This window comes from Aotus nancymaae, unplaced genomic scaffold (assembly GCF_030222135.1).
Source record: "Aotus nancymaae isolate 86718 unplaced genomic scaffold, 86718_ANA_hifiasm-v0.15.2.pri h1tg000002l, whole genome shotgun sequence".
Taxonomy (NCBI): Eukaryota; Metazoa; Chordata; class Mammalia; order Primates; family Aotidae; genus Aotus; species Aotus nancymaae.
The window spans coordinates 51,342,973-51,355,846 of NW_026988413.1; the positions used below are offsets into that span (position 1 = coordinate 51,342,973).

Genomic DNA, 12,874 nt, shown 5'->3' on the forward strand with positions numbered 1-12,874 from the left:
TGTCCTGAAATGGATCTTTGAGAATATGCAGACAAGCACCCAGACTACAACCACATTTATTTACCAGAATTATTGGGTTGGATGAAACAGAAAATAAGCCAACAGAACACTTAAAAATACAAATTTATTTTCTTCATATTGTTCAATCTAATTATTGATTTATTTCAAAATCATGAAAAGCAAAGCCTGGCACACCAAATGCTAGGTCAGATTTGCTCTGGAGACGTACTTTCTAGATTATTTTTTGGACTTAACTTAAAAGATAATTAATTTGCATTAATATAGCACTAATAGCCTCCAAATTATACCACAGAATTTCTACACGTAAACTTTTTAAAAACATAATTCATCACCTGAAAAAGATATATTTACTACAGTTAAGTTTTTAAGTCAAGAGTTTTCTCTGGAAGTTGATATATTTTATCTATAATGTCTCCACTTCCCCTTACTTTCATCGAAGTATCACCAAAGCCAGTCAAATACAGTCCTGTGGGGCTAGGTCTATAACATCTGCTTAGGTTTATTTTAGTGGCCATAATTCCAATCTAAGAGCAATGGGCCATGTTCTAGGTCCTAATGTACAGCCATAGAGATGAGGTATTTTGATTTGAACAGAAGCAACATTTCGTCCCAGGCACTATATTTGCCACTCACACAGACGTGGTAGACCATGTGTGCTAAAATGAGCATCAAAGCCATCATTCAGATGCACACAGTGCTGGTCTCATGGGCCCATGCAGTCACACAGAGCCTCATGCTCGGAAGGGCACTGGGCTTGGTGTGACAACTGCTGTTGCCATCTTGAATTTCTTAATTTTTGAATGACGGGCCTGCATTTTCGTTTTTCACTAGGCTCTGCAAATTATGTAGCCAGTCCTAGATAAACACAAAAGTTGCTTGGCCTAATTCAGCTAACTTGGGATCTATGTTTTCATTTGGCATTGAAGGCAGAGCTGTGGGTAGTTCCCAGCAGCAGGATGATTCTAGTTCTAGAACATTTTCAAAGGTATGGAAGTTGTTGGTCATGTAATTCACTGGGAACAGTAAAGGAAGGAAGCCCACAAAGATGATTTTTGTTTATGTGTAAGTCTATAGAGGTGAAATTATACTCTTTGGAATATGGAACAATCAAGCCCAACTGTGAGATATATATATATATATATATATATATATATACACACACACACACACACACACACACACCTCCAGGTACTCAGGAGGCTATACATATATATGTATGTGAGGCTGAGTGTGTGTTTATATATATATATATATGGCCTCCTGAGTACCTGGGACTACAGGCACACAGCACTACACCTGGCTGATTTTTTTTTTTTATAGAGATGGGGCTGTCACTGTGTTGCCCCAGCTGATAAGGGTGTTTTTTAAAAAGTGTCCCTGTTGATTCTTCTTTGCAGCCAGGCTTAGGAACCACTGAGATTAACTACAGGTGCCATTAAGATAAACATAAATATATTCCTCTCTAATCTATTTTTTTCATCATCAAGAACTTATTTCAGCAATTCAGATAAAAACTGGGTCTGAGCTTGGCTATTGTTTATCAGAATAGTGAAAACATTGTCTTCTGAATTAGAAAGCACTCTTCCTGCCTTTCTTCAAAAGAATGGTAGGGAATAGTTGGTCCAGAAGTGCCACAAAATGTCTGTCCTCCATTTATAGAGAGGAATAAACATTTCATGATAGGGCATGGTCCTCTGTACAGGTGGGTAGAGTGTGATTTTAAAAGGACAGGTTGCCAAAGAAGAGGAGTTTTTTCTAGATACCTGTGAGACAGGAAAAAGCTCAAAGGGCAAGGAAGAAGAGTCGCCTAGACCTTCAAAGACCACACAGGGCTTCCAACTCTGGCTGTGAATTAGAATCACCTAAAGTATCTAGAAAAATATTGACATCTGGGCAATTAAATTACAACCTGGGAATGGAACAGCACAGCAGTTAAATTACAACCACAGCAGTTAAATTACAACCTGGGAATGGAACTCAGGGAAGGGTGTTTTTATTTTTTATTTTTATTTTTTGAGACAGGGTCTCACTCTATTGCCCAGGCTGGAGTATAGGGGCATGATCATGACTCACTGCAGCCTCAACCTCCTGGGCTCAAATAATCCTCCTGCTTCAGCCTCCTGAGTACCTGGGACTACAGGCACACACCACTACACCTGGTTAATTTTTTTTTAAGAGATAGGGGTCTCACTGTGTTGCACCAGCTGCTAAGAGTGTTTTAAAAAAGTGTCCCTGTTGATTCCTCTTTGCAGCCAGGCTTAGGAACCACTGAGATTTTGCACACATTTAAAAAAAAATCTGGACTGCCTCAAAGTCAAACAGGTATCTATTTTGAAAATTTAAAAATTAGGTATATATTTATATCTGATTATATTTAAACATAGACACTGCTAACATAGTTTTTTCTATGTAATATATTAACTACAGGTAATTACAAAGTATTTTATAAATAATTTAATGGTCTCTCTCTCTCAGGTTGAACAATACCTCCAATAAATAACAAGACATTTAAGAGATAAAAATATTTTTAAAGTAAGATATTTCAATTATTTTTAGGAAATCTGAAGGATGTGTCAAAGTTTAAAAGTCCTTTAAATGGGAAATGGATAAGGCAAGTAGTGTCTTCCTAACTTGGAATATTTTAAAGATATTAAATATCTTCTTCCATTAAAAAAAAGAACTGTTAAGGCCAAAGTTTAAAATTAAGGAATTTGGAAGCTAATTCATATTTTCTAGAATGCCTCCTTTGGTCCTTTAGTAAGACACTTCTAAAAAAGTCACTAAACATCTTTATAAATAAGTACCTAAGAGTCTAATAATTCTTGAGAAACAATTCTTTTTCAACTAATTTTTGAGTTCTAGAGTAAAGGTGTTCTTGGATATTTCACAAGTCTGTAAAGAGCTGTGGGAGCATCACAACTGATGAAGAGAGAGGCAGGGAGAAAGGAAAGGAAGAAATGTACAGGCATAAAAGAGGCCCTGCAGTTACTGCCTGGTGCCATGCTGGAGAAAGTTATTCTAATTGTAATGGATAACTCACTCTTGTGGACAGAATTGACACAAAAGGTCTCATCTCTATTTTTTCATATTCATAACCCTGGAACCAGACCAGCAGAGTAAGGTCAAGGCACAACAGTTCAGATTTCCCCTTTTATGTCTGTGTGTCTCAGGTGTACACAACAAAAGAATTTAATTGCAAAAGACACTGAAAAGACTAACTTGCTTTCCTAGCTTTTAGCACACCACTACCACCTGCAGACACTAAGGGGATGTTCAGAAGCATCATTTAAGGAATGAAACAAAGGTTACAATGATTACATCTTTTTCTTTAAAGAGTTTGAGGAACAGAAAGATAACCAAAATTGAGAGTAAACCCAGATGAAAATAGACGTCACCAATTATTCCAAAGAATTTCAAGAAGCACTCAACAGTAAGATAGTAAAAATATCAGGGACAATAAGGAAGTCAGTAGTCTGTTTAAACTGAGAATATTCTCCAATGCCACAGACAAATGAGAAAAAACAAACCTGCAAATAAGCCTAGTACTGAACATTACTTAACCAAACAATCAGGAATGCCAATATTATTTTTTTCTGCAGGGAAGAGTTCAGCTAAGAAAAAAGCTATACTTCTGAAATGACATCTTTCACAATGTCTACTGCATTTGAAATCCAAGTTTGATGACTGATATGCAATTTAAACCATAGGACACGAATTTGTTTTTAATTCTAGGCTAAAGTATTAGGCTGAATGTTTCTCTCCTTGTTTGATGCCAAGAACAAGATGTAGAAACCAATTAAATTGCACAGTCCATCCTTTGTCTCTGCAAACTTCGATCTGATCAAGAAAATACTTTTTAGCATCCTCCTCATTTTTCCCCACTGTGAGGGCATCCCGGATATATTCAATGTCTTCTTTGCTTGTTAACTGGGGCATTCCTGTCATCAGCATCATGGAGAACAGGATGATCAGTAGGTTTGTGTGATGACGAAGGGCTAGATAAGCCTTAACACAGATGTCCTGGATAAAGGAGAAGAGAATGCTGTTACTGTTGTTATGGTAACTAACAAGTAGGCTGAAGACCACCGGGATGTACTGAAATGTACATAGCATTACCTGTCCATGAGGAGGGATGTACTGAAATGTACATAGCATTACCTGTCCATGAGGAGAAACCATCACAAACAAGGTAGGACCCTGACTTAGACGAAAAACTTGATGAGAAACTGTTTTTATAATCTCTTCAATACTTTAGTCACATATATCCAGGGCGTGTTCAAGGAAAACTAATTGATACAGACAAGTTTCATCTTATTTCTTATTCTACCTTTTTAATTCAGTTTCTTTCCCAAGAGATTGAGGGTAGAAATTTCTGTAATTTCTGAAGAGCAATGAGTCAGTTTTTGAACATCATACTAGAATCAATAAACTTTATGTAAGTGTAAATAATGTCTGCCAAGAGCTAATAAAATCCAAAGAACTGAAGGAAATGTGTTTAAGATTTAGTTTTCATCTTTATTTTACACTCTGTTCAATTCTAAGAAAACAGATGAATTAGGTTTTTACTGCCTGATTCTCAAAATTGCTGAATGAATTGAAATTTTAATACAAATTCTGAACACTGAGTGAGAGAGAGGGCTTCAAAAAATGCTATGGCTGATGGCTCCCCAAAAAGCTTTGGAGCAGGTGAATTAAGTCTGCTTATTAAGCAACAGGTATGATTATGCCACTTAAATTGTTCCAAAGCATAGAAAAAATGCAAGGGTCTCAATTTTTACAACATGAGAATAACCCAACCTTAATACCATAACTTGACAAAGATAGTATATTAAAGAAAACTAAAGTTAGTGATTACATATATAAATATTTCAAATAATATTGAGTATAATGTTAAAATAATAATATACCATAGCCAAATAAGGTTTATACCAAAACTGAGAGATTAATTCACCATAAGGTACTGTATTAATAGCTATTTTTGATTTAAAAAACATATGACTTCATATGTTATTAAAATGTAACGATGTGAAGAATTATCTGAAATTATAGAAATAATTTGACCCAGCAATCCCATTACTGGGTAAATACCCAAGGGATTATAAATCATTCTATTATAAAGACACATGTACACGTATGTTTATTGTGGCACTGTTCACGATAGCAAAGACTTGGAACCAACCCCAATGCCCATCAATGATAGACTGGATAAAGAAAATGTGGCACATATACACCATGGAATACTATGCAGCCATAAAAGGGGATGAGTTCATGTCCTTTGCAGGGACATGGATGAAACTGGAAACCATCAATCTCAGCAAACTGACACAAGAACAGAAAACCAAACACTGCATGTTCTCACTCATGAGTGGGTGTTGAACAGTGAGAACACACGGACGCAGGGAGGAGAACATCACATACTGGGGCCTGGGGGGTAGGGGGCTAGGGAGGAATAGTAGGGGTAGGGGGACTGGGGAGGGATAGCATTAGGAGAAATACCTAATGTAGATGACAGGGCGATGGATGCAGCAAACCACCACCATGGCACGTGTATACCTATGTAGCAAACCTGCACAATCTGCACATGTACCCCAGAACTTAAAGTATGATAAAATATTCTAGATAATGAAGTAACAGAAAATCAAATGAAGTATAAAATCAGAAAAGTGGGCCAGGCACGGTGGCTCACACTTGTAATCTCAGCACTTTGGGAGGCCGAGGCAGGTGGATCACTTGAGGTCAAGAGCTCAAGACCAGCCTGGCCAACATGGTAAAACTCTGTACTAAAAATACAAAAAATTAGCTGGGTATAGTGGTGTGTGTCTGTAATCCCAGTTACTTGGGAGGCTGAGGCAGGAGAATTGCTTGTATCTGGGAGATAGAGGTTGCAGTGAGCTGAGATCACACCACTGCACTCCAAACTGGGCGACAGAGTGAGACTCCATCTCAAAAATATATAAATAAATAAAAATAAAATAAAATCAGAAAAGTGATGGTAAACTTATTATTTACAAATGACCTAATTGTCTTGCAACACTGAAGGGAAAAAGTTAAATGTAACTAGTTTTAAATAAACTAGCTTTTTATAAAAATTAATAAAGAATGCTGTAAATAGGAGCCATAAGTTGGAAAGTAAAATGCAAAAACAGATGCTATAATCAATAGTAACAACAAGAACATGATTCCTAGAATAAACACATAAAACATGCAGAACCTATGTTTTTATAATTTTTATAATTTAAATTTATAATTTTTATAATCTTAAAAATTATAAAACTTTAATCTCTGAAGAGCAATGAGCCAGGTTTTGAACATCATACTGGAATCAATACACTTGAGTCATGAAAAAGAAAACTTGAGTACATGGAGCAAAATAGCATGTCCCTCAGTGACAAGACTGCTTATAATGATAAAAATTATTCTTAATCTATAAACACAATTTCAATATAAATTTCAATATAAATTCTTATTGAGTGTTTAAACTCAGGTATTGTTTTAAGTTCATCTGAAATAGTTAGGGCCTGAGACAACATTTTGAAAAAGTATAATAATGAAAACTAGTGCTTGTCAAACCAGATATTAAACCACTGTATAAAACTACGTTATTAAAAACAGTGTGAACCACTATCTATTCTTTTCCCAAAAAGACAAGAAATTTTGTGGAACAGAAGTGAAACTTCAGAAACCTAAGTATATAAATATGATATACAATACAGGTGACTTCTCAGATTGGTGGGGAAAAGATCTATTATTTGATAAATGGGACCAGGACAAGTGGCTCATCATTTGGGGGAGAAAATAAAATTCTACTCCATGTGATATACCAAAAATAAATTCCCAATGAATTAAATGTAAAAAGGTAGAATATTTAAATAATCATAGAGTGGGAAGGGACTTTATGAAGATGACTTCCATGGTAGACTCTATGAGGAAGAGATGGTGAGATTGCAGAAACTTAAAAATTTTGAGGAAAATAAAAAAGCTATACGTAATATTAAAAGAGGATTAATGACAAAAGAAAATGTATTTGCAACATGTCAGATCACTCTTCCAACCTCAGCCCCCTAATAATTCTTAAAAATCAATAAGGGATAAATGGTTAGCTAGAAATACAGGCCAAAAACATAACAAGAATTCACGCCGTGAGACATAAAAACAGATAAACCTATAAAAAATGCAACCTCATTGATATTCAAATAAATGTAAAATGAAACGGAAATATTTACCTACAAACTAGACTTCTTTTTAGTCTTTTAAGGCTAATACCCAATGTTAACGTTTTATAAGCTGATGGTAGATGGGAATACATATAATGTTACCAGCAGACAATTAGATTAACATGCATCAAAAGCTTTAAAGTGCTTATAAATGTTATATAACTTAATTGTGGTGGCGGTGACATGACTGATGTATTTGTCAAAATTCATAAAACTGTACACCTGGAAACGGTGATTTTATACCTCCAGCAAGCTGCAGTCGACTACAGGAGAGAAGGTCAGTCTATCTTCCATGGGCGCCCCCCGCTCCCAATGCTTGACACCAGACAGGAAACCCCTGGCTTGGGCCCACAGCACAGACCCTCCACCCTGGGTTGATTGCACTGAGCCACTGCTGACCTGCATCTCTCTCGGGTGGAGTCCCCAGGTGACAAGCAAATGACCCTTGGCCAGAACCACTACCAAAGTTCCTTCCTCTACTGCCTCCAAACTGGGGAAGGAACATAAACATTGAGATTACCTGAGAGCTACAATGGGCATCCCAGAAGTGTCAAGTCATGATCTAAAGCCAGCACTCAAGCGGGAGAGAAACCCACACTTTCAAAGCATTGAAAAGGAACATAGCTGCAACTGTGAAGAAACATGGGGGAGCATACAACCAAGCAAGAGTCTACCAAGTGACCAATAAGCCTACGTGCCAGCTGCTGGATCATACCCCAAAGCTTCAACACCAAAAATGCATCACTAATATCCTCCCTCTGAAACCAGGGACAAGAAGTCAGAGACCTTGCATAAAGCAAATAAAGACCTTGCATAAAGCCTTGGCCTGATGAAAACATCCAGAAAATAATTCTATTATTAGCTGGGCATGGTGGAATATGCCTGTAATCCCAGCTACTCAGGAAGCTGAGCTATAAGAATTGTTTGAACATAGGAGGTGGAGGCTGCAGTGAGCCGAGATCATGCCACTGCACTCTAGCCTGGGTGACAGAGCAAGACTCTGTCTCAAAGAAAAAAAAAAAAAAGAATTCTATTGACTGTACTAAGTCTATACTGTGGTTAAAGGAGCACCCACATGCAGAGATGAGAAAGGACCAACACAAGAACTCTAGTGACTCAAATGGTCAAATTCTCATATATCCAAACAATCACACCAGTTTTCCAACAAGAGTTCTTAACCAGGCTAAACTGGCTGGAATGACAGACACAGAATTCAGAATTCAGGAACAAAGATCACAGAGATTCAGGAGGATGGCAAAACCTAATCCAAGGAAAGTAAGAATCACAATAAAGTGATGGAGGAACTGAAGGATGAAATAGCTGGTATAAAAAAGAACCTATTGGGTCTGACAGAACTGAATAACACAATACAAGAATTTCACAATGCAATCAGAAGTATTAATAGCAGAATAAACCAAGCTGAGAAAATAATCTCAGAACTTGAAGACTTGTTGTCTGAAATAAGACAGTCAAACAAAAAAAAAGAAAAAAGAATAAAAAGAAATGGAAAAAAAAAAAAGACAACACCTCTGAGAAGTATGGGGTTATGTAAATAGGCCAAATCTATGAATCACTGGCATCCCTGAAAGGGAGCAGGGAGAAAGCAAACATCTTGGAAACATATTTCAGTATACTGTCCATGAAAACTTCCCCAAGCTTACTAAAGAGGCTGACAGTCAAATTCAGGAAATACGGAGAACTGTAAGATTTTACACAAGAAGATCATCCTCAAGATACATAATCATCAGATTTTCCAGGGTCAGAATGAAAGAAAGAATGTTAAAGGCAGCTAGAGAGAAAGGGCAGGTAACCTACAAGGGAACCCCATCAGGCTAACAGCAGATTTCTCCACTGCAACCCTACAAGCCAGAAGAGATTGGAGGGTCTATACTCAATATTCATAAAGAAAAAAAATCTTCAACTAAGAATTTCATACCCAGCCAAACTAAGCTTCCTAAGTGAAGGAGATATAAAATCCTTTTCAGATAAGCAAATGTTGAGGGAATTCATTCCCACCAGACCTGCCTTAGGAGAGATCTTGAAAGGAGCACTAAATATAGAAAGGAAAGGCTGCTATCAGCTAATACAAAAACAGACTTAAACACACAGACTGGTGTCACTGTAAAGCAACCACACAAACAAGCCAACATAATAACTAGCTAACAGCACAATGACAGGATCAAATCTATACATATAAATACTGATCTTGAACGTAAATGGGATAAATGATCCACTTAAAAGATATAAAGTGGCAAGTTGGATAATAAAGCAAGACCTGATGGTATGCTGTTTTTAAGAGACCCATCTCATGCATAATGACATTCATAGGCTCAAAATAAACAGATGGAGGAAAATATTCCAAGCAAATGGAAAACAGAAAAAAAGCAGGGGTTACAGTCCTAATTTCAGACAAAACAGATTTCAAACCAACAGAGATCAAAAAAGACAAAGAATGGCATTACACAATGATAATGGGTTCAATTCAACAAGAAAACTTAACTATCCTTAGTATATATATATATATATATATATATATATATATATATATATATATGTATAAACTATCCTAAATATATATATATATATATATGATCCAAATAAACACAATTAGAAATGAAAAAGTGAATGTTACTACTGATCCCACAGAAATAAAAACAACCATCAGAAACTACTACAAATACCTCTATGCACACAAACTAGAAAACCTAGAAGAGATGGATACATTCCTGGACACATACACCCTCCCAAGACTGATCCAGGAAGAAAGTGATTCCCTGAACAGAACAATAATGAGCTCCAAAATGGAATCAGTAACAAATAGCCTACCAACCAAAAAAAAAAAAAGCCCAGGACCTGATCAATTCACAGCTGAATTTTACCAGAGGTACAAAGAATAGCTAGTACTCTTCCTATATAAACTATTCCAAAAAATTGAGGAGTGACTCCTCCCCAGCTTGTTCTATGAGACCAGTATCATCTTGAAACCAAAATATGGTAGAGACACAAAAAAAGAAAACTTCAGGACAATATCCTTGGTGAATATCAATACAAAAATCTTCAACTAAATACTTGCAAACTGAATCCAGCAGCACATTAAAAACTAATCCACCATGATCAAGTAAGCATCCCCAGGATGTAAGGTTGGTTCAACATATGCAAATCAATAAATGTGATTCTCACATAAATAGAACTAAAGACAAAACCACATGATTATCTCCATAGACGCAGAAAAGGCTTTTGATAAAATTCAACACCTCTTCATGTTAAAAACTCTCAATAAACTAGGTGTTGAAGGACATACCTTAAAATAATAAGAGCCATTTATGACAAACCCACAGCCAACATTATATTGAATGGACAAAATCTGGAAGCATTCCCGTTGAAAACTGGCAAAAGATAAGGATGCCCTCTCTCACTACTTCTATTCAACACAGCATTGGAAGTCCTGGCCAGAGCAATCAGGCAAAAGGAAGAAATGAAGAGCATCTAAATAGTAAGACAGGAAGTCAAACTATCTCTGTTTGCAGATGACATGATTTGATATCTAGAAAACCCTATAGTCTCTGCCCAAAAGCTCCTCCAGCTGATAAACCAACTTCAGCAAAGATGCAGGATCCAATATCAGTGCACAAAAAATCACTAGCATTCCTATACACCAACAACAGCCAAACCAAGAACCAAATCAGAAAGGCAATCCCATTTACAACTGCTATGAAAAGAATAAAATACCTAGAAATACAGCCAACCAAGGAGGTGAAAGATCTCTACAATGAGAATTATAAAACACAGCTCAAAGAAATCAGAGAAGACACACAAACGGAAAAACATCCCATACTCATGGATAGGAAAAGTTGATATCATTAAAATGGCTATGCTGCCCAAAGGAATTTACAGATTGAATGCTATTCCTATCAAACTACCAGGAAGATTCTTCACAGAACTAGAAAAAACTATTTTAAAATTCATATGGAACAAAAAAGAACCCAAATACCTAAGGCAATCCTAAGCAAAAAGAACAAATCTGGAGGCATCATGTTACCTGACTTTAAACTATATTACAAGGCTATGATAACAAAACCAGCATGGTAATGGTACAAAAACAGGCACAGAGACCAATGGAGCAGAACAGAGAGCCCAGAAATAAGACCAGATATCTATGACCATCTAATCTTTGACAAAGCTGACAAAAACAAGCAATAAGGAAAAGACTCTATATTCAACAAATGGTGCTGGGTAACTGGCTAGCCATATGCAGAAGACTGAAATTGGACCCTTGCCTTATGCCATACACAAAAATCAACTCAAGATAGATTAAAGACTTACATGTAAAACCAAAAACTATAAAAGCCCTGGAAGACAACATAGGCAATACCATCCTGGATGTAGAAATGGGCAAATATTTCATGACAAAGACACCCAAAGCAACTGCAATAAAAGGAAAAATTGACAAGTGGGATCTAATTAAACTCAAGAGCTTCTGCACTGCAAAAGAAATTATCAAGAGAGTAAACAGACAACCTACAGCATGGGAGAAAATATTTTCAAACTATGCATCTGACCAAGGTCAAATATCCAGCATCTATAAAGAACTTAAACAAATTTACAAGAGAAAAACACACAATCCTATTAAAAAATGGGCAAAGGACACAAACAGATACTTCTCAAAAGAAGATATACATGCAGCCTATGAGAAAAGCTTAACATCACTGATCATTAGAGAAATGCAAATCAAAAGCACAATGAAATACTATCTCACACCACTCAATGGCTGTTATTAAAAAGTCAAAAAATAACAGATGCTGGCGAGATTGTGGAGAAAAAGGAACACTTATATACTGTTGGTGGAGTGTAAATTAGTTCAACCATTGTGGAAGGCAGTGTGGTGATTCCTCAAACAGCTAAAAGCAGGACTACCATTTTGATCTAGCAATCACATTACTGGGTATATACCCAGAGGAATATAAATCATTCTACCATAAAGACACATGTACAGAAATATTCTCTACAGCACTATGCACAATAGTAAATACATAGAAGCAACCTAAATGCCCATTAGTGATAGACTGGATAAAGAAAATGTGGTATATATATACCACGGAATACTATGCAGCCCTAAAAAAGAATGAGATCCTGTATTTTGCAGGAACATGGATGGATCTGGGGGTCATTATCCTTAGCAAACTAGCGCAGGGACAGAAAACCAAATACTACATGTTCTACCTTATAAGTGGGAGTTAAATGATAAGAACTTATGAACATAAAGGAGGAAACAACAGACACTAGGGTCTACTTGAGGGGAGAGGATGAGAGGAGGGAGAGGAGCAAAAAGGCAACTATTGGGCACTGAGCTTAGCACCTGGGTGATGAAATAATGTGTACAACAAACCCCTGTGACATGTGTTTACCTATGTAACAAACCTTTACATGTACCCCCAAGTCAAAAATAAAAGTTAAAAGAAAGGGTGATTTTACTGTATGTGAACTATGCCTCAATAAACTTGGCTTTAAAAACATCTATATCCTGTACCCAGCATCTTCCATGCTAGGAATCTACCTTTAAAAATACTTAATAGGCTGGGTGCAGTGGCTCATGCCTGTAATCCCAGCACTTTGGGAGGCCAAGGCGGGCAGATCACAAG

At 36.6% G+C, this 12,874-nt stretch overlaps 1 protein-coding gene across 3 annotated transcripts in view; it reads right to left on the reverse strand.

The window, feature by feature from the left end:
* Window positions 1–106: 106 nt before the first annotated feature.
* PIK3CG (phosphatidylinositol-4,5-bisphosphate 3-kinase catalytic subunit gamma) overlaps window positions 107–12,874 on the reverse strand; it is a 44,239-nt gene continuing 31,471 nt past the window's right edge. For all 3 annotated transcript variants that reach the window (XM_021673180.2, XM_021673176.2, XM_021673177.2), the window contains exon 11: window positions 107–4,041. In XM_021673180.2, the coding sequence (XP_021528855.2) occupies window positions 3,763–4,041 (279 nt within the window). In that variant the 3' untranslated portion in view covers window positions 107–3,762. The remainder of the gene's footprint in view (window positions 4,042–12,874) is intronic.